Source organism: Myxine glutinosa, chromosome 1, assembly GCF_964187855.1.
Source record: "Myxine glutinosa chromosome 1, kmMyxGlut1.1, whole genome shotgun sequence".
Classification (NCBI taxonomy): Eukaryota; Metazoa; Chordata; class Myxini; order Myxiniformes; family Myxinidae; genus Myxine; species Myxine glutinosa.
Window position 1 is genome coordinate 129,961,384 of NC_136261.1, and position 25,895 is coordinate 129,987,278.

The 25,895-nt window shown below is 45.1% G+C and overlaps 1 protein-coding gene and 1 long non-coding RNA gene across 2 annotated transcripts in view; one reads left to right on the forward strand and one right to left on the reverse strand.

Moving 5' to 3' along the window:
* HYI (hydroxypyruvate isomerase (putative)) overlaps window positions 1-20,701 on the reverse strand; it is a gene marked incomplete in the record, with an annotated part of 75,473 nt that extends 54,772 nt beyond the window's left edge. The window contains 4 exon segments of the mRNA XM_078777152.1: window positions 7,708-7,822; window positions 7,965-8,067; window positions 20,142-20,356; window positions 20,596-20,701. Of these exon segments, the coding sequence (XP_078633278.1) occupies window positions 7,708-7,822; window positions 7,965-8,067; window positions 20,142-20,340 (417 nt within the window).
* LOC137428519 (uncharacterized) overlaps window positions 1-24,928 on the forward strand; it is a 71,599-nt gene extending 46,671 nt beyond the window's left edge. The window contains exon 3 of the long non-coding RNA XR_010984711.2: window positions 24,880-24,928. This is a non-coding gene — a long non-coding RNA (uncharacterized LOC137428519). The remainder of the gene's footprint in view (window positions 1-24,879) is intronic.
* The last annotated feature ends 967 nt before the right edge of the window (window positions 24,929-25,895 follow it).

Consider the following 25,895-nt stretch of genomic DNA (forward strand, 5'->3'; position numbering starts at 1 on the left):
CCAACAAAAAACAACAACAACCACGGTGCCCGAAAAAGGCCAACCCCCGCTTTGCGGGGAAAAATGGCCTCTAAAGGTGTTTTTTTATATACAGTGGTACCTCGGCTTACGAGTGCCCCAACGTACGAGTTTTTCGGGATATGAGCCGTCGCTCGGGCGGTTTGTTGCTTTGGGATACGAGCCGAGATCCGATGTACGAGCTCAAAAAAATTTTTTTTTTGAATTTTCCGGTTGTGGCTTCCAGTTCCGGTCACGTGGTTATCTTGCCGTGAAAGCATCTCTGCTTGGATATAAAACACGCAATCGTCGAAATACATGAGCGAGGAATCTCCTTGCTCCAGCCGGTGACGTCATCGGCGGGGATCCCCGCCTCCAGAGTGGCTGGTCACGTGACCGCCAAAGCGTGTCGCGCGTGCGGGTATAATGAGCTACACCTGTGGATCACGTGACCACGGAAGCCGCCTCGCTTGAGAGGCATGGCTTTCGGTTTGCGTTTTGCTTTATAAGGCGCGATAAATGGGCTTTTGAGTGTTAGCGGTTCATGGCGTTGACGGTTCATGGCGGTTCATGGCGGTTGACGGTTCATGACGGTTCATGACGGTTCATGGCGTTGACGGTCAAAAACCCATTACATCAATTTTACCAGGCACTGTACAGTAAGTACAGTGGACACCAAATGCACGGTGGAAGGCTAGAAGTAGAAGATCGTCCAAGACAAGTGAGAATAAGCCATACTTTGGAGATGACGTCATTCGCTGGTCCGATAACCAAAGATGTGGTATAAAAAACCAGGTGAGCTAACAATGCAGCAATGAAGGAATTCGGCCAAGGCACCGGCACACAACGACCTACCTACATCGAAAGACTCAATGCCAATGGTGACAGAAGCCAAGACGGCCGGCTTAAACACCGCCGAAAGACCACGGTGTACCAACTTACGATGCAGAACATCTTGCACTTAATATGATGACAACAGGTGCCATCCTCTGACGTACCATTACAGGTACAGGTACAGTACACGTGAGCACAGAGCAAAAGTTCACTGAAACCGAGATTAAGAAAAAAGAAAAAACACCTCGTGGTCCGTGCTCGATATCCGAGTTTCAATCTTTTCAAACACATGATGCTCTCGGTCACGGTATCTCCTGCGAGCTGCTTCTCCTTCAACCACACAAACAACAACTTCTCCATATCTTCATGGATAGAGGTCCGGAGCTTTGAAATAATCGTAACGCCCTTGGCTGGCGTTATAGCCTTTATGGACTCCTTCTGCTTCAAAATCGTACATATCGTAGAAGGAGTACGATCGTACTGCCTCGCCAAGTCGACAACACGCACACCTCACCTGGCATGCTCTTCTCCTCTGCTTAATAAAACCAGTTTATTTCTTTACATTCTCTTGTATTATGTACAGTATATACGAGGTCGTGCTTGTTTATACATTATTTGTTATTTATAAAGTACATTTTTGTTATTTAAAAGCACCTAACAAAAAAAATTGGTGTTTTTTTTTTTTGAGGCTGGAACGGATTAATAGCATTTCAATGCATTTGAATGGGAAAATTTGCTTTGACTTACGAGCGATTTGGCTTACGAGCTCCGTCACGGAACGGATTAAACTCGTAAGCCGAGGTACCACTGTATATATGTGTGTAAATATATATATACTAGTGGGGTCACCCGTGGGAATCCCACGGGTATGGACGTATGTGACATTTGGACATCTTGATTTAGATGCTGCACATTAAATTTTACAAAATGGTTAAAATGGTGTAATGAACACAATTTATTTATTTCACATAATATGTGACCCCTCACTGCTCTCCACCCTCACGCCTCTCCAATGCCACTCCTCCTCACACTCCTCTCCAATACCGCCTCACACTCCTCTCCAATACCGCCTCACACTCCTCTCCAATACCGCCTCACACTCCTCTCCAATACCGCCTCACACTCCTCTCCAATACCGCCTCACACTCCTCTCCAATACCGCCTCACACTCCTCTCCAATACCGCCTCACACTCCTCTCCAATACCTCCTCGCACTCCTCTCCAATACCTCCTCACACTCCTCTCCAATACCTCCTTGCACTCCTCTCCAATACCTCCTCGCACTCCTCTCCAATACCTCCCCACACTCCTCTCCAATACCTCCCCACACTCCTCTCCAATACCTCCTCGCACTCCTCTCCAATACCTCCTCGCACTCCTCTCCAATACCTCCTCACACTCCTCTCCAATACTCCTCACACTCCACTCCAATACCTCCTCACACTCCTCTCCAATCCCTCACACTCCTCTCCAATCCCTCACACTCCTCTCCAATCCCTCACACTCCTCTCCAATCCCTCACACTCCTCTCCAATCCCTCACACTCCTCTCCAATCCCTCACACTCCTCTCCAATCCCTCACACTCCTCTCCAATCCCTCACACTCCTCTCAAATCCCTCACACTCCTCTCAAATCCCTCACACTCCTCTCAAATCCCTCACACTCCTCTCAAATCCCTCACACTCCTCTCAAATCCCTCACACTCCTCTTCAATTCCTCATACTCCCCTCCAATCGCGCTTCACTTGCCTCTCCAATCGCACCTCACTCTCCTCTCCAATCACTCCTCACTCTCCTCTCCAATCGCTCCTCACTCCTCTCTCCTCTCTCCAATGGCTCCTCACTCGCCTCTCCAAACGCACCTCACTCTCCTCTCCAATCGGCCCTCACTCTCCAACCCCTCGCTCCTCTCCAATCCCTCACTCCTTTCCAACCCCTCGCTCCTCTCCAACCCCTAGCTCCTCACTCTCCAACCCCTCGCTCCTCTCCAACCCCTAGCTCCTCTCCAACCCCTAGCTCCTCTCCAACCCCTAGCTCCTCACTCTCCAACCCCTCGTTCCTCTCCAACCCCTAGCTCCTCACTCTCCAACCCCTCGTTCCTCTCCAACCCCTCTCTCCTCTCCAACCCCTAGCTCCTCACCCTCCAACCCCTAGCTCCTCTCCAACCCCTCGCTCCTCTCCAACCCCTCGCTCCTGTCCAACCCCTAGCTCCTCGCTCTCCAACCCCTCGCTCTTCTCCAATCCCTCACTCCTCTCCAACCCCTAGCTCCTCTCCAACCCCCTCGCTCCTCACTCTCCAACCCCTCACTCCTCTCCAACCCCTCGCTCCTCTCCAACCCCTAGCTCCTCTCCAACCCCTCGCTCCTCACTCTCGAACCCCCTCGCTCCTCACTCTCCAACCCCTCGCTCCTCTCCAACCCCTCGCTCCTCTCCAACCCCTAGCTCCTCTCCAACCCCTAGCTCCTCTCCAACCCCTAGCTCCTCTCCAACCCCTAGCTCCTCTCTAACCCCTCGCTCCACTCCAACCCCTCACTACGCACGCTGCACAGTGGAGAGCATTGCACACAGGGGAGAGGAGGAAAGGATCACATACAGGGGAGAGGAGGGAGCATAGGGTGGGAAGTGAAACTTCTACCTTCACTTGGTTGACTTCACTTTATTTGATTTGAGAGGGTGGAGGGTGGAGGATGGAGGGTGGAGAGTGGAGAACCCGCCTTGACTCTTGTTCATTTATAAATTTGAAAGTATCGAAAACACTTCGCTTTACAAAGTAGAAGTGGATTAAAACCAAACGTTATTAATAAATATTGTATTCCATAGTTGGTCGACATTATTATGTACATTTTTGAAGAACTGTATTGTTTAATTACATAGTTGGAAGAGTTGAATCGCCTAAAACAAACTTTGTATGTAACCCCAGGAAAATGGAAAAATATAATTTGACTTTGGTTCGATCCCGAACTTCAGTATTCATTCGCTGTACTTTTACCAAGTAATAATATAAATAACGTAGTCCTGGGAACGTTTTCTTCTATCCTTCACCTCTCGTTCCCTCTCTCATCTCTGTCTCTCATTCTTTCCTCTCATTCTCGCCTCTCATTCTCCCCTCTCATTCTCCCCTCTCATTCTCCCCTCTCATTCTTCCCTCTCATTCTACTCTCTCATTCTACTCTCTCATTCTCCTCTCTCATTCTCCTCTCTCATTCTCCTCTCCCATTCTTCTCTCTCATTCTCCTCTTTCATTGTACTCTCTCATTCTCTCTCTCATTCTCCTCCCTCATTCTCCTCACTCATTCTCCTCTCTCATTCGGCTGTCATTCTCCTCTCTCCTTCGCCGTGCCGCGTGCCCACATATTAAAGTCAACACATTCAAAAGGAATGTTGGAATACATTTTGCCGATTTTCTCAACTTTAGCTGAAACTGAGATTTGAACCATCCCAGCGACTGTGATGGTGAATTAGAGTGGCCTTTGAAAATGTATTTCGTTATATAAACGGTAACTTTCATTGAATTTTCTTCCCGTTTTTTGAAACCGAGTCACGATTGTTTTATATATCTCGGCATTTTCCCGTCTGTTATTTTAGGCGATTCAGCCTTGAGAACTCGTGCGGAAAAAAAACAATGATGGAATTAATGCCAGTTTAAACAGGATTACCTTTACTTCAGTATGATAATGATGAATGAAATAATAACGAAGAAATATCTGTCGGCAATTTCCCGTCTGTGGCGACACGTGAACGAAGCTATGCTCCTCTCTCCACATTATTGTGACGACGTATAAATTAAATATTTAATCGTGACGATTGTCATCAAATGGAAAAGTCCGCCACGAATTTTTAATATATCTGGCCATTTTCCCGTCTGTTATTTCAGGCGGTGTATGACTGACCGTGCCGCGATTTAAAAAATATATATCTCGGCAATTTCCCGTGTGTGCGTGAATGTCCTCAATTATTTCTGACACCGAGTCTAAAACCATCGATAAAAATTAAATCAAATGGTGAATTCGAGATAAAATCGTGAGGGTGACTCAATGAATGGGCTTTATTTTACAGGCCTTTGAGAAATCATTTCGTTCTATAAACGGAAACTTTCTTGGGATTCTCTTCCCGTTTTTTTTCAACCGAGTCTAACACTATGTTAGCGACTGTTAAAAATGAAATGATATATCGAATTAGAATTGAAATAAACCTGTGTGAGAGAGAAAGACAGCACGGGCCTAACTAAACAGGCATCAAAGCTATTCGAGGTAATAAAATGGTGGATATTTGTTGACATGAAGCCTCCAAGAAGGAGGAGTGGGTGGAGCTACTCTGCAAACCGAGTAAGCCACACCCCCGGACAGACGTCCAACAGACAGACAGACAGAATCACCTACGCCTATTTTAATATATATATATATATATATATATATATATATATATATATACAGTGAAACCTTGACTTACGAGTGCACCAACTTACGAGTTTTCCGAGATACGAGCCGTCGCTCGGTCGATTTTTTGCTTTGTGATGCGACCCGAGATCTGAGTTACGAGCGAGCGAGCTTACGCCACCCGCCACTAGGTGGCCCAGCGAGCGTTCAGTTCACGTGGTTATCTTGCCGTGCAAGCAACTCTGCCGTATCGCTGTTGCTTTGTTTTCGCATTTTGTTTATTTTGGAATAGATAAAGATAAAGAAGGAGTCGATAAAGGCTATAACGCCAGCCAAGGGCGTTAAGATTATTTCAAAGCTCCGGACCTCTGTCCATGAAGAGATGGAGAAGTTGTTGTTTGTGTGGTTGACGGAGAAGCAGCTCGCAGGAGATACCGTGACCGAGAGCATCATCTGTGAGAAGGCACGAGACATTTATGGGGATTTGGTGCAGCAGACGGCGGGAACATCAACGGACGAGGCATCGGAAGAGTCATTCAAAGGCAGTCGGGGATGGTTTGATAATTTTAAGAAGAGGACCGGCATTCACTCCGTCGTCAGGCATGGTGAGGCAGCAAGCTCGGATGTGAAGGCAGCTGAAGATTTTATTATAACTTTTGCCGAACTGATAGAAGCCGAAGGATACATCCCCCAGCAAATCTTCAACTGTGACGAGACAGGGCTCTTCTGGAAAAAGATTCCGAGGAGGACGTATATAACGGCAGAGGAGAAGAGCATGCCAGGCCACAAACCCATGAAGGATAGGTTAACCCTTGCACTGTGCGCGACTGCGAGTGGTGACTGCAAGATTAAGCCGCTTTGCAAGATTAAACTTGAAAAGATTAAACAAGCAATTAAACTTGCAAAGACTGCAAGATTAAACAAGATTAAACTTGCAAAGATTAAACAAGCAATTAAACTTGCAAAGACTGCAAGATTAAACAAGATTAAACTTTTAAAGATTAAACTTTGCAAGATTGACGGCAAGATTAAAACAAGCACGACGAGGTCGTGCTTGTTTATACATTATTTGTTATTTATAAAGTACATTTTTCTTATTTAAAAACACGTGTAACAAACAAATATTGGTGTGGTTTTTGGGGGGCTGGAACGGATTAATAGCATTTCAATTCATTTTAATGGGGAAATTTAATTTGAGAAACGAGCAAATTGAGTTACGAGCTCTGTCACAGAACGAATTAAACTCGTAAGTCAAGGTTTCACTGTATATATATATATATATATATATATACACAACAACAACAACAACAACATGCATTTTAAAGGCCATTTTCCCTGCTAGAGCGGGGGTTAGCCTTGCGGTCCCCATGACAATCTTCTCCATTTTGCCCTATTTTCTGCATCTCTCCTTGTTAACCCCCTTGCCCGCATTTCTTCTTCCACCATCTTTAGCCAAGTCTTTCTCGGTCTTCCCCGTCTTCTACATTCATTTCCATCACTCTTCTCAACCAGTCACTTTCATCCTTCCTCAACACATGACCAAACCATCTCAACCTGTTCCTCTTCACAGCATCAATCACAGGCTCTATTCCCATCATCTTTCGCAATTCATCATTTGTCTTCCTCTCTCTCAACGATACTCCGCACATCCGTCGAACCATTCGCATTTCCACCCTTTCCAACCTTCGTTGCTGCTCTACGTTCATTACCCATGTCTCGCTCCCATAAATCATAACACTTCTCACACATGCAGCATACACCTTTCCCTTCAGCTTCAACGACACTCCCCTCCTCATCAGCACGCCACTCAATTCCCGAAACTTCTTCCATGCACATCTCACTCGAGCAACCGTTGCCGAGTCTGATCCACCTTCTCCATTCAGCATGTCTCTGAGGTAGCAATATATATATATATATATATGTATATATATATATATATATGTATATATATATATATATATATATATATATATATATATATATATATATATATATATATATATATCTAATGTCCTTTCATATATATATATATATATATATATATATATATATAATTGCCCTGAGGGCACAAGTCAAGCACAGAGAAGACTGGAATTACATGTTAACCAGACTAGGCAGTACAGGCAGATTACTGAAGGAGATCAACGAGCCAGCTAGGCTTTTGTTATCAATCCGAGCAACATGGGAATTCTTCTGATAAAAGCTTGGTTTCTCAGAATAGTAATTTCTAAGGTGTTGTTGTCGAATTTAGTTTTTTTTCTGTGGTGGGGGTGGGAGGACGTGGATTTAGAGCATCAAAATCGCCAAAACTATTTCCTTTACTTAAGCCACATATGAACCCACAACTACTGGGACTCCAGTGCAGTGTCTGTCGTGCCACCTATCTGGTCTGGGTTTGATTCCGTACTTTCAAAACCAATCAGGCTAGTAAAGATTGTAGCAGAAATCAGAAAATAGTTACTGATTACAAAAAATTTTAAAAAATGTCACGTGGTTCAACCTGGTCAAGCAAGTCTGCAGAAAAGCGCAGATTCTCCACATAGGTTTCTTCCATTTGTGAGGTCATAGCCACACGACTCTCTTGGCTTGGGATTCGACCCGCCAAGACATTAATCCTGTTGGAAGCACAGAGACCCCTGCATTACATTCACATGAGATCCATGGGAGAAGGCAAAACAACAGGGAGAAGGCTTGACGAAAACAAGTCAAGCATCGATTTTCAGGAAAATGTTTGAGGTTTTGCGGTCCTGGCCAAACCTGTCGCAGCCCAAGGCATTGGCATAGCTGACGGCCATTTCAAGACCGGTACGAAATTCCACTTGCCGGCCCGGTTGTGCCCCAAGTCCAAGCCCGCCCTTACCTGCAGAGGGAGAAATCCCACATAGGCACACAACAAATCAAATTTAAATCGCAGATTGAGGTGACATTTATATGAATTCAACAACAGAGCACATGCCCATCAGAAGGAACCAAATGCCTCTAATGTCCTGCACATTGTGAAGCATATCTGTCAATCATGTAGTTCAGTCGTTGAATGCTGCCCACATTCTGAGTGGCACTGAACAACCACCATTGAAAGTTCAAGTGCACTTTCAAGTAGTTGTCTTGTTCAGTAACAACATTTGAATCCTGTTTTCAGTCTGAGTCTGACACCACTGTACATTAGTGGTTCAGGGATATGACCTTGTATATAGACCAGAATAGGCCTCGCATACCTAAATTATAGTCTGAGAGGATGGCACAGAGATAGTGCATATGGCCCAAGTTGTTTGGTCTGGGTCCAATTCTCAACTCCACTATAAAATTGTTGAATTGGAGTTTGACAAACAGAGGTTTGCATCAATTAGTGCACCATCATGAGCGGGACACTAAGCTGGGGACCCAGCTCTGTGCTTTTTTTGGTGGATGGTAAAGTTCCAATGGGTCTTTTGATGAAGGGTCGGTTGAGCAATCGCCGGAAACATGGCCAAATTCCAAATTCCTGTTCTGACTGACTGCTGGGAAGGCAATCGTGAACCACCCAGCATAATCCTTGCCACAAACTGCTTTGGCAGCACCACGCTTTGTCAGCAGAATATGCAAACAAGAAGGATGGAGGGGAGGGGAGGAGCCATCAATTACACAACAGTGCAAATTAGCTGTTATAGCATAGCCAATAGTCATCAAACTTTGGTATATCTGCATTGGAAATGCAACGAAAATTGGAAATACATTTTAGATGCAATCCCAGGTGACAGGGTTTTAAATTGTGATATGTGCAACAATGGCTGCATCAATTAGGTATGACATCATGTTATGGTCAATATTGCATAATTAAAAGCATCCTCACCACATTTACATTGCTGGCATAAAAAAAAAATTAGCTGCTGCAAGATTACAGGGGGAAATCGATGTATTCAGCAAGAAGGGGGAGGGGGAAAAGCGGTCGGGTGGGCTGGAGTTGAGGAGTGGGGGGAAAAGCGGTCGGGTGGGCTGGAGTTGAGGAGTGGGGGGAAAAGCGGTCGGGTGGGCTGGAGTTGAGGAGTGGGGGGAAAAGCGGTCGGGTGGGCTGGAGTTGAGGAGTAGGGGGAAAAGTTGATAAGCACAAGAAAAGAGCTTAGAGCTGTCTCCCTCGACATATCACGTGCCTTCGACACGGTCTGGCACCCCGCTCTGCTCACCAAACTCTCCTCCTTTGGTATCCATGGAAATCTCCACGCATGGCTGGCGGACTTCCTCTCTAGTCGTCGTCAACGTGTGGCCCTGAATGGGTTTCTCTCATCTCCTCTTCCTGTTCAGGCTGGAGTTCCCCAAGGCAGTGTTCTGGGCCCCGTGCTTTTTCTGGTCTTCATCAATGATCTCTCTGACTCTCTCGAAAATCCTCTCTATCTCTTTGCTGATGACTCCACTCTCTGCCCTCCATTCCTCTTCCCTCAGATCGGCAGTCTGCTGCCTCCTCACTCTCTGAAGACCTGGACAAAATCACAGACTGGTCAAACAAGTGGAACATGTCTTTCAATCCTGACAAATCTCACACTCTTACTATGTCTCTCCGAAAAGATCGACTGGACAACCCTCCCATCTACTTTCTCAACAATCCTCTCCAAGAAGTTCTGTCGCTCAAGATTTTGGGTCTCACTATCTGCCATGATCTTTCTTGGGAAAACCACATTTCCAAGCTGGCCTCCAAAGCCAGTCGCCGACTGGGCATCCTCCGTCGTGCGAAGTCCTTCCTCGGCACACCTGAGCTCCTCACCACATACAAGGCTTTCATCCGCAGCTCAATGGAATACTGTTCTCCCCTATGGGCCAGTGCTCCTGCCTCACACCTAGCTCGGCTTCACGCTGTTGAAACCAAAGCTTTCAGAATTATTGGAATCTCCCGCGATGAAGCTATCTCTGAGGGCCTTTCACTCACTCACCGCAGGCAGGTAGGTGGTCTTTCTGTCTTCTACCGACTCCTCTCCGGCCTTGCACCCCCAGCTCTCTCTGTGCTCTGTCCCCCAAATATTCCTACAGGTCGCACAAGATCTGCCAGCAACCCTCTGATGGTTAAACTGCCGAAATCTCGGCTCTCTGCTCACCTTCACTCTTTCATTCCTCTTTTCTCCCGCCTCTGGAATAAACTCCCTCACTCCCTTCAATCCCACTCCTCCCTCCAGGTCTTTAAAACAGCTGTTCACCACCATCTCTTATCTTCCCCCATCCAAAACCTTGATCTTTTCTACCCCCGCTAATTCACCCCAGATCCACCTTGTTTGAAATTCCAACTTCTTTCCTGGAAGTCCTGGCAGTGTCCATATGTTTTATACCTCTCCCACCGCCCCCTTCCCATGCCCCCCCCCCCCAAAGCCCTCGCCCTCTCTCAGATCTCTCGATGTCTCCATGTGTCTCCATGTGCATGTGCATGCATGTGCATGTGCATTTTCGCTCTTTCACGAGCCTCGATCTTGTATACAAAAAAAAAAAAAAAAAAAAAAAAAAAAAAATGTCTCTCGGTCCCTGCTCTCAAATGTTGTGTTTGTGTCCTTCCCCCTCTCTCCCCATCTTGTCTACCGCTCCCGATGTTATATGTTTTATGTGTCGGTTTGTCTTTCTGTGTGATTAATGTTCGCTCTTTCACGAGCCTCGATCTTATATACAAAAAAAAAAAAAAAAAAAAAAAAAAAAAAAGGTAGAGACTGCAGGAGTGTAGTATTTCATTATTTTTACACATACTTAATATGTAGACAGCCCAAAAGATACACATACATACAGATGCTGCCTTTATGATGACAAATGTTATGCGCTATGCACTGGACAAACAGGGCTGGCAGGATGGCCGAGAGATATACAAACTCACCTCTAAGCTATTCAAGTCAAGACAAAACTATGAACTGTCATCCCAGTGATTCATCAATGTGCCTGCCGTCCCTCAAATAGACGTTAAGCTGGGCGTCCCATCTACCAGCAATAGTTGGTGGATGTTAAAGATTCCACGGTGTCTTTTGCGAAGAGTAGGTGAACTATTGCCATCACGTTAACCAAATTCCAAATTCGTGCCTTAACTACTAACTTAGCCAAGCATCGGGCCTGAACAGCTGGTCCATGAAAGCCTTGCCCCTCCTACCCCTCTCCCCTCCTTCCACAGCAATGTGGGGGAAGAAGGAGAAGGAAAAGGAGGAGTGGAAGTAGAAGAAGAACTGGAAAAATTAATGCAATTGATGAAAGTGGTCCTTAGAATTGCCTTTACAACAGAACATCCTGCAAGGATGTATTTATCATAAAGAAAATAAAAAGCCAAATTATTTATCATAAAGAAAATCAAATAATTGCACAGCAGACATTCTTCAACTTAATAACCAAAAGCACACATCGGACATGGTGTGCCGGCATAATTTCTCATCATGTTTGCCAATGGGAAGAAAATTTTAATCTCCCTATTAATGTCGTGCCAACATTATAATAAACATTCATTTGAATCCATCTAATGTGACAAACTTGAGATCTTGCTCGAAACAGGTGACGCCGGCATGCTGCCAAGCAACATGACCTATAGGTGGCGAGATGTGTCCGTTTACTTTATCAACCCGTAGATCAATCATATCGGTTTTAAAAAGGCTTTCACCTGGTAATCATCTATTCATTTGCATTTCCAAACCATGGATCCTATCAATGTCATACTTGTTGACTAATGACGATGATAAACCATAAGTTCGACTTAAAACCAAAGAAGAACAAGTTAATGACAGTGCTTAACTAGGACGTCAATCAAGTTTGACCAAGACCAATTACTAGCAGACACCAACAAAATGGTAAACTATTTAGGGCATAAATATTACCCGTGGACAATACTAAGTATTTTGAATCTAGAAATCTGTTTATAGTTAAGGGTCCAGGTCTTTATTTTGCTAAATCCTCCTACTTCTTCATGACTACCAATATTCCCACCTTGTTGTGGGGTCACCGGGGAACATATTTGGCTTCAATCTTTCACAAGGATTTAGGCCTGGCCATCCCCGACGTTGGACTGCAAGTGGTAGAAATGTGCAACTTGTTTAGTGCCGCGGTGATAACTTGCCTACTCTTCACAAAAGATAACACTGGATATTTAAGGTCTGACAAAACCAATGAGGGCTGACGGGTCATCCAGCTTAACATCCATCCAATGGACGGCACACACATTGATGCCTCACCTTGAATTTGAAACACCAGGTTGGCTTCCCTTTGATCCACCATGGGCGAGGTCCCTGAGCGTGAAATTTGATTGGTGGAGATGATGTAAAATGTGGTAATATTTTGTCCAAGTACTGCTAAATGGAAGGTTTTGAAAAGTGCAAAAAAGGCGATTTGTATTCTACAATGTTCAAGTATCTAATTCAATTGAAATTAAAGATTTTAAAGGTTGTAGAAAAAGAAATTCTGGAAGTGTACCGCCATTGATGCCAGTGTCTTGTACACCACCTTATTACTTAGTGCGTATTGTTTGTGTCCTTTATGACGTCCTTAAAAACAGCAAGTTTCCTGTTTGAAATTAATTTCAATTTAGTTTGACGACCAGACAGACAGAGAGTAATGATATTATCTCAGTCCTCTCTGCGCATGTGCAATCGGGACCAATTCAGAGCCAAAGTACTGCTAAACTACAGGTGCGTTTTCCGATTCAAGTTCCGATTCGTGGTCGTGCGCCTAGTTTGGGGGTTGAGGGGAGGGGTAATTAAGGTTTTTTTCATTAAAAGAGGGAGTGATGGTAATTAAATTAAGAGGGAGTAGACAGCTGGGATGATAATCTCTACGATAAAGAGAGGGTGGAGATAATTACCCTCGCCTGAGGAGAGGGTATTGCATTTGAGTCTGTCTGTTTGTTAGCTGCCGGAATCTATTCCGGCAAGTACGTTGGTTGGTTGGTTGGTTGGTTGGTTGGTTTGTCTGTCTGTCTGTCTGTCTGTTTGTCTGTTTGTGCGCAGTACTATGTCTACATAGTTGCACATGGCATCGCCATACTTTACACACATATTTGCCTTGCCCTGCAATAGACTGTGCCCAATTCTTAACTCTAGGCCCAAGGTCAAGCTCAAGGTCACCCAAAACGTTTGAATTGAATCAAATTGAAGCCCCGCCATTAGGGCGGGTACTGTTGCGAGTAATATATAATGGCGATAAAACAATTTTTACCGCTTTGCTTTGAAGAACAGGAATTAAGGGGGAGGAGCGCGTTGATATGTCTGGTTGAAGGCTTTGGGTGGTGAGGGGGCTTGAAGCCAGATTTTAATCTTACAGCCGCCATGTTGGTACTCACCGTCACTGCGATGCGAAGCGAAAGACGCCTCAGAGCTGTCACATTCACAATCGCTATGTCGTATGTACTCCCGATACGTGTTTCCTTCATTGTAAAAACTACCAAGTCAACAGTTAAAAGGATTTTGAGCCGATAGGTGTTACGGCCTTGGCAAGATCGATGGAGACAGTGATCTGTTGGCTTATACACCGCCCAAATAGCTATGTGGAATTCTCTCATGTAGAGATTAAACTCACGTCGTTTGAACTATGGCAGAGGTCATTATTTACTTTAATTATGTTTATATCCGAATCAAAAAGAAGATCATTGGTTTTGGGTCATCCTTTCCGCATATTTCGTGGGATTGTGCATTGGAGAGACGACCGTGATGGTGGGGAGTGGTTGGCAAATCCAAAAAAAAAAAGAAGTACATTCCGGCAAGTCCTCGGTCTCTGACAGATTTTTCATTTGTTTGTCTGTTTGTTTGTTTGTCCGCACAGAATAAATACGATTTTCTCTGTTTCTTGGAAACTCGGTTTCTTGGAAAAACCGAAAAATTTTGCTCCTTTATATCTCCGAAAGCGCTGAAAAGAAAAAATTGAGACATGGCTCATTGTAAAGAACTCTCCATGGGGAATACAATATGTTAATGATGATGTCATAGGTACCTCCATCACCTCCATAGGTGCACGTCATAATTCGACAAGTACAACACTTAATCCGATCAAGATGAAATTTCCTGAGCATAATCTAGGGATAAATTGGTGGAGGAAAAAAATAATGATGACATCATCGGTCACGTGGTTCGGCCGCCATATTTGTTTTAACACAAAAGCCTTAAAAACCACTGAAAACACATCCTGGCGAGGGTCTGCAATCTCCGATTGATCTTTCTTGTTATATATATTATACGATTCTGGTTGCATTTGAATGAATGAATGAATGAATGATCGCTTTAAGGCCATTTTTCCCCGCTAGGGCGGGGGTTAGCCTCGCGGGCCCCATGACAATCATGGTTCCCTATTTGAGGCAATGTTTTTATGGCCGGATGCCCTTCCTGACGCCAACCCTTGGTCACACTCTTACGATGCGCAGGCATGCTGTGTACCTATTCTAAGCCAGGGTACACACCGGGATCATTCATCCCAGCAAGCTGGTACTCAATTTGCCGACCTCGGAAGGATGACAGGCTGTCAACCCCCCTGGCGTTAATTCAGCGATCGACCGGGATTCGAACCCAGGATCCTAGGATCCCAAGCCGGCTCCCTAACCGCTAAGCCAACACCAGGCTTGCATTTCATAGGGAGAATTAAATCACAGGCTGGAGAATTAAACAAGCAATAATGAAGTCACGAGTAAAAACAAACATAATGGGATGAAATATGATGAACATCAAAAGTTTAAAGAAAATGAAAAAGATGAAGAAAGCAGGAAGATTATAAAACATACAAGTCAGGAGACGGCGATGGTTCACGAGCGAGCGGTATTCAATGACAAAGGACGGACTATAACCGAAACAGGCCCGGACTGGGGGCCGGGGGCCCACGTGGCAGGTGTCGGCCCCCGACATGCGGTGTACAATCTGTACATGCCTATTTACAAAGGGCCCAATGCGCCACGTGCGTTTTGAGCTTAGTTAGCTACACAATACCAAAAATTCGCTTCAATTCAGACAACTTTGAAAATTTGACCTTTGTGACCTTCAATGGTCAAAGGTCGAAGATTCTGAAATTTGTTGGAAAACTTGTATTTCATGATGTATGTGATAATATAAGATCATGTATGACATTTCACCCTAACAGGAAGCGAACAATGTAATAAAACCATCAAAAATCTACTTTTCTAAATTTTGTGACCTTGGGGTGAAAATGAAAAATCGACCTCCGTGGGGCTGGACACATGACATTGGCCTAACCAAATACCGAAACCCCTGTCAGATTCCACCAACTCCCTCGGAGAAGATGTAGCTTGAACTTGATTACCCCCTAAAAAGACATCTCTTTTTGGGCGTGGCTCCGCCCACAATGGGCACAATACGCCCACTCAAGGCAGGACACAACGAGATCATGATATCAACCTCCCACCCAAGTTTCATCAAGATCGGATGATATCATCGGGTAGTTATGCTGCGGACAGACAGACAGACACACACCCATGACGAATATAGTGGTCACTCTGTTTGATAACTGGTGAACCAATTAATCAATGACTCACCACGATATAAAAGGTGAACACACAAATACAATAAATCTAGGTGTCATGCACATGTACTGTATTACTTGTTTCTCAGGTTTATAAGGTGACGTTTGTGGTCTTTTCCATGTTGTAGATATTGGATAAATCAATGTGGAATATGGCATTTGAACCTGGGAAACCATTTGATGAGAATGTGATGGTGAGGGCAGAGGGCAGGAGGGTAGAGGGAATGGTTGTGATGAAAAAGGACGTGGTTGTGATGAAAGAGGACGTGGTTGTGATGAAAGCGGTCGTGGTTGTGATGAAAGCGGCCGTGGTTGTGATGAAAGAGGACGTGGTTGTGATGAAAGAGGACGTGGTTGTGATGAAAGAGGACGTGGTTGTGATGAAAGAGGACGTGGTCGTGATGAAAGAGGACGTGGTCGTGATGAAAGAGGACGTGGTCGTGATGAAAGAGGACGTGGTCGTGATGAAAGACGACGTGGTCGTGTTGAAAGAGGACGTGGTCGTGAGGAAAGAGGACGTGGTCGTGATAAAAGAGGACGTGGTCGTGATGAAAGAGGACGAGGTTGTTAGGAAAAGAGGACGTGGTTGTGATGAAAGAGGACGTGGTTGTGATGAAAGAGGACGGGGTTGTGATGAAAGAGGACGGGGTTGTGATGAAAGAGGACGGGGTTGTGATGAAAGAGGACGGGGTTGTGAGGAAAGAGGACGTGGTTGTGATGAAAGAGGACGTGGTTGTGATGAAAGCGGTCGTGGTTGTGATGAAAGCGGCCGTGGTTGTGATGAAAGAGGACGTGGTTGTGATGAAAGAGGACGTGGTTGTGATGAAAGAGGACGTGGTTGTGATGAAAGAGGACGTGGTCATGATGAAAGAGGACGTGGTCGTGATGAAAGAGGACGTGGTCGTGATGAAAGAGGACGTGGTCGTGAGGAAAGAGGACGTGGTCGTGATGAAAGAGGACGTGGTCGTGTTGAAAGAGGACGTGGTTGTGAGGAAAGAGGACGTGGTCGTGATGAAAGAGGACGTGGTCGTGATGAAAGAGGACGTGGTCGTGATGAAAGAGGACGAGGTTGTTAGGAAAAGAGGACGTGGTTGTGATGAAAGAGGACGTGGTTGTGATGAAAGAGGACGGGGTTGTGATGAAAGAGGACGGGGTTGTGATGAAAGAGGACGTGGTTGTGATGAAAGAGGACGTGGTCGTGATGAAAGAGGACGTGGTTGTGATGAAAGAGGACGTGGTTGTGATGAAAGAGGACGGGGTTGTGATGAAAGAGGACGGGGTTGTGAGGAAAGAGGACGTGGTTGTGAGGAAAGAGGACGTGGTTGTGATGAAAGAGGACGTGGTTGTGATGAAAGCGGCCGTGGTTGTGATGAAAGAGGACGTGGTTGTGAGGAAAGAGGACGTGGTTGTGAGGAAAGAGGACATGGTTGTGAGGAAAGAGGACGTGGTTGTGATGAAAGAGGACGTGGTTGTGATGAAAGAGGACGGGGTTGTGAGGAAAGAGGACGTGGTTGTGAGGAAAGAGGACGTGGTTGTGAGGAAAGAGGACGGGGTTGTGATGAAAGAGGACGTGGTTGTGAGGAAAGAGGACGGGGTTGTGATGAAAGAGGACGTGGTTGTTAGGAAAAGAGGACGTGGTCGTGTTGAAAGAGGACGTGGTCGTGAGGAAAGAGGACGTGGTTGTGATGAAAGAGGACGTGGTTGTTAGGAAAAGAGGACGTGGTCGTGTTGAAAGAGGACGTGGTCGTGAGGAAAGAGGACGTGGTTGTGATGAAAGAGGACGTGGTTGTGATGAAAGAGGACGTGGTTGTGAGGAAAGAGGATGGGGTTGTGATGAAAGAGGACGTGGTTGTGAGGAAAGAGGACGTGGTTGTGATGAAAGAGGACGTGGTTGTTAGGAAAAGAGGACGTGGTCATGTTGAAAGAGGACGTGGTTGTGAGGAAAGAGGACATGGTTGTGATGAAAGAGGACGTGGTTGTGATGAAAGAAGACGTGGTTGTGAGGAAAGAGGACGTGGTTGTGAGGAAAGAGGACGGGGTTGTGAGGAAAGAGGACGGGGTTGTGATGAAAGAGGACGTGGTTGTTAGGAAAAGAGGACGTGGTTGTTAGGAAAAGAGGACGTGGTTGTGATGAAAGGGGACGTGGTTGTGAGGAAAGGGGACGTGGTTGTGAGGAAAGAGGACGGGGTTGTGATGAAAGAGGACGTGGTTGTTAGGAAAAGAGGACGTGGTCGTGTTGAAAGAGGACGTGGTTGTGAGGAAAGAGGACGTGGTTGTGATGAAAGAGGACGTGGTCGTGTTGAAAGAGGACGTGGTTGTGAGGAAAGAGGACGTGGTTGTGATGAAAGAGGATGTGGTTGTTAGGAAAAGAGGACGTGGTTGTTAGGAAAAGAGGATGTGGTTGTTAGGAAAAGAGGACGTGGTCGTGATGAAAGAGGACGTGGTCGTGTTGAAAGAGGACGTGGTCGTGAGGAAAGAGGACGTGGTTGTGAGGAAAGAGGACGTGGTTGTGAGGAAAGAGGACGTGGTTGTGATGAAAGAGGACGTGGTTGTGAGGAAAGAGGACGTGGTTGTGAGGAAAGAGGTCGTGGTTGTGGTTGTGAGGAAAGAGGACGTGGTTGTGAGGAAAGAGGACGGGGTTGTGATGAAAGAGGACGTGGTTGTTAGGAAAAGAGGACGTGGTCGTGTTGAAAGAGGACGTGGTCGTGAGGAAAGAGGACGTGGTCGTGATGAAAGAGGACGTGGTTGTGAGGAAAGAGGACGTGGTTGTGAGGAAAGAGGACGGGTGTTGTGATGAAAGAGGACGTGGTTGTTAGGAAAAGAGGACGTGGTCGTGTTGAAAGAGGACGTGGTCGTGAGGAAAGAGGACGTGGTTGTGATGAAAGAGGACGTGGTTGTGAGGAAAGAGGACGTGGTTGTGAGGAAAGAGGATGGGGTTGTGATGAAAGAGGACGTGGTTGTTAGGAAAAGAGGACGTGGTTGTTAGGAAAAGAGGACGTGGTCGTGTTGAAAGAGGACGTGGTTGTGAGGAAAGAGGACGTGGTTGTGATGAAAGAAGACGTGGTTGTTAGGAAAAGAGGACGTGGTTGTGAGGAAAGAGGACGGGGTTGTGATGAAAGAGGACGTGGTTGTGAGGAAAGAGGACGTGGTTGTGAGGAAAGAGGACGGGGTTGTGATGAAAGAGGACGTGGTTGTTAGGAAAAGAGGACGTGGTCGTGTTGAAAGAGGACGTGGTTGTGAGGAAAGAGGACGTGGTTGTGATGAAAGAGGACGTGGTCGTGTTGAAAGAGGACGTGGTTGTGAGGAAAGAGGACGTGGTTGTGATGAAAGAGGCCGTGGTTGTTAGGAAAAGAGGACGTGGTTGTTAGGAAAAGAGGACGTGGTCGTGATGAAAGAGGACGTGGTCGTGTTGAAAGAGGACGTGGTCGTGAGGAAAGAGGACGTGGTTGTTAGGAAAAGAGGACGTGGTTGTTAGGAAAAGAGGACGTGGTCGTGTTGAAAGAGGACGTGGTCGTGATGAAAGAGGACGTGGTCGTGATGAAAGAGGACGTGGTTGTGAGGAAAGAGGACGGGGTTGTGGTGAAAAGAGGACGTGGTTGTGAGGAAAGAGGACGGGGTTGTGATGAAAGAGGACGTGGTTGTGAGGAAAGAGGACGTGGTTGTGAGGAAAGAGGACGGGGTTGTGATGAAAGAGGACATGGTTGTGAGGAAAGAGGACGTGGTTGTGATGAAAGAGGACGTGGTCGTATTGAAAGAGGACGTGGTTGTGAGGAAAGAGGACGGGGTTGTGGTGAAAAGAGGACGTGGTTGTGAGGAAAGAGGACGGGGTTGTGATGAAAGAGGACGTGGTTGTGATGAAAGAGGACGTGGTTGTGAGGAAAGAGGACGTGGTTGTTAGGAAAAGAGGACGTGGTCGTGTTGAAAGAGGACGTGGTTGTGAGGAAAGAGGACGTGGTTGTGATGAAAGAGGACGTGGTCGTGTTGAAAGAGGACGTGGTTGTGAGGAAAGAGGACGTGGTTGTGAGGAAAGAGGACGTGGTTGTTAGGAAAAGAGGACGTGGTTGTTAGGAAAAGAGGACGTGGTCGTGATGAAAGAGGACGTGGTCGTGTTGAAAGAGGACGTGGTCGTGAGGAAAGAGGCGGTGGTCGTGAGGAAAGAGGACGTGGTTGTGAGGAAAGAGGACGTGGTTGTGAGGAAAGAGGACGTGGTTGTGAGGAAAGAGGACGTGGTTGTGAGGAAAGAAGACGTGGTTGTGAGGAAAGAGGACGTGGTTGTGATGAAAGAGGACGTGGTCGTGTTGAAAGAGGACGTGGTTGTGAGGAAAGAGGACGTGGTTGTGAGGAAAGAGGACGTGGTTGTTAGGAAAAGAGGACGTGGTTGTTAGGAAAAGAGGACGTGGTTGTGAGGAAAGAGGACGTGGTTGTGAGGAAAGAGGACGTGGTTGTGAGGAAAGAGGACGTGGTTGTTAGGAAAGATGTGGTGGTGAGATGAGGCACCGGGAGGGGAGTTGAGCAGCGCCACCCGAACGCCGGCCTCTTTCCTCGCCTGCTCCACATACGTCACCGGGTTCTTGTAAGGCCACGCGGCCTCAACTGCCTCGAAACCCGCGTCCCGCGCGGCCAGCAGGCGGCGCGCCAGCGTGGCCTCCTCCAGGAAGAGCCATGACACGTTTGCGGCAAAACGAAGCGCGCACATCGCCTTGTCTGTTCTCCTATGGTGGGGATTGGGGGGCAGGGGGCGAATTGGGGGGCTTGTACCTCGTACCCCCGACTACGGTCTCACCCCCCCCCCCGGTTCGACATTGATATTTCGCTTTCACCCAAAAACCATTCCGCACCAGCTCGGGAAACTTTCTCACCCTTAAGTTTAACCACAAACTTATTCCCCCATTCCTCGACCTCCCTCTACCCGAGCCTCTAGTCGCGCCGCCATAGCCGCCCCGTGACATACCTGTTATGTTCTTACAAACTCCCACAAAGCTCCGTCTCGATGCAGGTAAACACCAAACTGCTGCACAAAGGAAACAGCGACACGCGACCCCGTGCCGTGACGTCATTGAGCCTCTTTTTTTTTTTTTCGCCGTTGAAACCCCTCCGTAAATCATTCAAACCTTTTCCCGCCTTTTCAACTCAATCATTCCATCTTTGCTCGTGTTTCATTCGGTAGTAGATACCACTTCCGCCACGGTTTCACGTACCTAGTTTAACTATAAATATTCAAGGAAACAAACACCTGTTTGTCGCGTTTAACAATGTTTTCATCTCTGTCATTCAACTCGACATCTTATACTTATATAAACGATCGTCCCGGTGCTTCACAACACATGCGGGTGCTTCATCGATGTGTGACGTCCCTCGGATGGACGTTAAGCCGGATGTCCTGTCTGCCGGTATTCGTTGGTGGACTTTGAAGATCCCTGGTGGACGTTGAAGATCCCACGGTGTCCTTCGTGAAGCAAAGGTGAACTATCACCAGCACCCTGTGAACAGATTCCAAATTCCTTCCCGAACCAGCAGAGGGCACTGCATCAGCGGCACAGTGGGCCCTCAGCCAATGATGCCACCCGACATGCTAATGAAGAAGAAGACCCGCATTTCGGAACGTTGCATTCAACTCTGTTGCGAAAATTGTCTCAGCATCAGCCAATCGGATCACACAAATTTGAAATATTTAAAATAAAATCACGAAATATTCATTTACTAGTGGGGTCACCCGTGGGAATCCCACGGGCATGGACGTGTGTGACATTTCGACATATTGAGTTAGATGCTGCACCTGCACATGCAGTTTCACAATAACACACACACACACACACACACACACACACACACACACACACACACACACACACACACACACCTCGTTTTTTCATTTCTGTATCTCACAATTCGGTCTCTCTCTTATTCACACACCCACACAAACACACACACACACACACACACACGTACACCGACACACATACACATATACACACATATACACATACACACACACATATATACACACACACGCAAACACACATACACATCCACACACACATGCACGCACACGTACACACATGTACACCGACACATGCATATACACATACACACATATACACATACACATATGTATACACACACATGCACACACATACACATATACACACACAGACACATACACATATACACATACACACACACAGACATACACACATATACATACACACACACACACACGTACACACACATGTACACCCACACACATATATATACACATACAGACACACATATATACACATACAGACACACACATACACACGTGTACACACACATGTACACCGACACACATGCACATACACACATATACACACACATATATATACACATACACACATGTACACCCACACACACACATACATATACACACACACACACACACACATATACACATGCACAAAAACACACACACACATATATACACACACATACACGCACACACACGTACAGACAAATGTACATCGACACACATGCACACACATACACACATATGCACACACACATATATATATATATATATATACACATACACACACACACACACACACACAGACATATATATACACACATACACATATATGCACGCGCACACACACACACACACACACACACACACACACACACACACACACACACACACACACACACACACACACGTCCCACATGTATATATCCCACATCCCACATGTATATACATGTTTAAAGTGTACGTGCCCTTCCCCCCTCCCCCGCCCGGCAACGCTGAGTACTTCTGCTAGTAACTAATGAAATAAAAACGAAGAAATATCTCTGGGTAATTTCCTGAAACTCGGTGAAATTCGCTGAAATTCGCTCGGTGTATCGGTGAAATATTTTATTTGGGCGGTGTATAATTGCTTCGAACTAAATATCTCTTAGCATTTTCCCGTCTGTGTTTCATGTCCATGCACACGTGAAATGGAGTTTGTTTTTGCACACGTGAAATGAACATGTGAACCTTTACTTCCGGATAATAATGTTGAATGAAATAAAAACGAAGAAATATAGTGGGGTCACCCGTGGGATTCCCACGGGTGACCCCGCAAGTTTGCATTGACGTTCGTCGATGGACTCGTTCGCCCGTCTCATTCGTTTTCTTGCTGCATCCTGTTCAAGTCTGCGTTCTTCATCGATCGTCTCATTCATTTTGGAAATAGAAGTTTCCACGCAGCGCATGAATTGTCACGATCCTCGAGGAAGTGTCTCGTATTCATCAAATGATAAATGGCAAGTAAATTATATTGTGGAAAATTAAAGATTTCAAAGAAACCTATTTAAAGTGTATGCGCACATAACTAATAAAAAAACCGAAGAAATATCTCTCGGTAATTTCCTGAAACATATTTGACTTCCGGCTAATGTTGAATGAAATAAAAACGAAGAAATATATGTCGGCATCATTGTTGTCGTTTTTGTGACGACTGTCATCAAACGAAAAAGTAATATATCTTAACGGAAAAGCAAAAGCGAATTTTTAATATATATCGACACGTTGCCATCGGTGTCATGTTGGGCGGTGTATGATACACCATGACGCGATTTTTAAAAAATATATCTCTGCATTTTCCCGCGTGTGTGGAATGTTTGTGGAAAATTAAAGATTTCAAATAAACCTATTTAAAGTGTATGCGCACATAACTAATAAAAAAAACGAAGAAATATCTCTCGGTAATTTCCTGAAACATATTTTACTTCCGGCTAATAATGTTGAATGAAAAAAAAACGAAGAAATATATGTCGGCATCATTGTTGACGTTTTTGTGACGACTGTCATCAAACGAAAAAGTAATATATCCTAACGGAAAAGCAAAAGCGAATTTTTAATATATATCGACACGTTGCCGTCGGTGTCATGTTGGGCGGTGTATGATACACCATGACGCGATTTTTAAAAATATATCTCTGCATTTTCCCGCGTGTGTGGAATGTTCTCAATTATTGCTGACACCGAGTCTGAAACCATCGATAAAAATGAAATCATATGGTGAGTTAGATTGGAGATAAAGGCGTGAGAGAGACTCAATGGCCTTGAAGTTACAGGCGTTTGAGAATTCATTTCGCTCTATAAACGGCAACTTTCATTGGATTTTCTTCCCGTTTTTTTTCAACTGAGTCTAAAACTATGTTAGCGACTGTGAAAAATGAAATGATATATCGAATTTGATTTGTAATAAAACTGGGAGAGAGAGCAAGACACCACGGGCCTACAAAACAGGCCTCAAAGCTATGCGAGTTAATAAAATGGTGGATATTTGTTTATAATTATATGAAGCCACTCCCAGAATAGGTGGAGCTATGGGTGGAGCTACTCTGCAAACCGAGTAAGCCACACCCCGGACAGACACCCAACAGACAGACAGACAGAAACATCTATGGCTATTATAATATAGAGAAAAATGAAATGATACATCGAATTTGATTTGAAATAAAACTGGGAGAGAGAGCAAGACACCACGGGCCTACAAAACAGGCCTCAAAGCTATGCGAGTTAATAAAATGGTGGATATTTGTTTATAATTATATGAAGCCACTCCCAGAATGGGTGGAGCTATGGGAGGAGCTACTCAGCAAACCGAGTAAGCCACACCCCGGACAGACACCCAACAGACAGTCAGACAGAATCATCTACGGCTATTATAATATAGAAAGTTTATCGGCAGTCTTGTATACTGTACTTCGCATCTCTGTTTCAGTCACAAAATGCTTAATCGATATGCCAGGATTATTTTGTTCTCAGGTGCATCCATCTTTATGCCCCATGCTTTTTGTTCGACACAGAATCGAAAATGCCAAAAAAAAAAGTGACCCCCGATGTTGAGCATTCACAATTAAACACAGCAAAAAATAATGAGATATCACAAAGCGATTGTCAAGGGTAAGCTGCCCTCGAACTTACCTTTGGCGATCACCTGCGACTCACCCTTGGCCCGCAATCCAACGATGGCTGTGCTTTTTGGGGTCTGCCATATGACCTTGACCTTTAGGGATAGAGTGTAAATAAAGAAAATGTGTCCCAATATAAAATCTATCCATATAACTCAACATCATGAAAATTGGAGGAAAATTATTCAAGTTATGAAAAGGTGTGGTTTTGTTAATTATGTCACAATCTGAAAAAAGTAGGCCAAGGACATCTTACTGTAATTCACCGAATGTCCGTCTGTCCGTCTGTTCCCAGGTACCGCAAAAACGGCTGAACCAATCGCAACGAAATTTTGGGTGGGTAATCCTGGGAGCCCCTGGAGTAAAATGGGCTATATTGTTTTTCCAATTTTTTTTTCCAATTTTCCAATTTCAAATTTTTACGATTTTCCAATTTCCCAGTTTTTCCAAATACGATGGAATAATATTTACCGATATGAACAGTGATGTGGCTTTTATTGAAATTCTACAAATACTGTTTAGATTTTGATGATTTGCGTGTGATATGATTTAACAGATGTTTATGTAAATCGTTTAAAATAAAAAAGCCTTCAATTTCTGATATTTTGCCTTTCCATCTGGGCATCTCATTTGAAGCCCCGCCCGTCGGGCAGGTGCCGTTGCTCGTTAATAAAATATCAGATTCACGTCTTCAGTGCAGGTCCACTCTTAAGATGCAATCTGAACATCTTGGAAAGCCAGGCAGCCTTTGAGATTCTGCATTGGCAAAATTGAGCGATGACTCCAAAAAAAAAAAAACGCATTATTTTTTCAGACCGCCATTTGACCTTGACCTTTAACCCAGTGTATGAAGTCATGGTATAAAGTATGATGTAAATTAAGCGTAAATGTGCCTTGCTCTCGGATATCTAGAGAGCACAATTTTGTTCTGATCACACAAATCTTCGTCGAGTTTTGGTGAAAAATGTGAAAATGTCTATAATTGGGTCATCATCGTATGATTGGATCATAATAATTGGGTCATGACCTTAAAACTAGTTCAAGGTCAAAAAATCATGTCAACCCCATATACATTTTATTTCCATTATTGATGCAAAATTTCATTCCGAAAGTCACAGTCGGCTCCAAGTTACAGGTCGGACATTAGCAGGAAAAATGAAGGAAAATCTAAATGGTGGTTTAGTAATCCTAGGGGTGTAAGAATCCATCTGTATGCCCTTTAACCCCGAGGGGTATGATGTAAATTTAGCGTAAATGCGTCTTTCTCTGGGCCTGGCTCACTTTTAGAGAGAGTGACAGGCTGGGAAACTT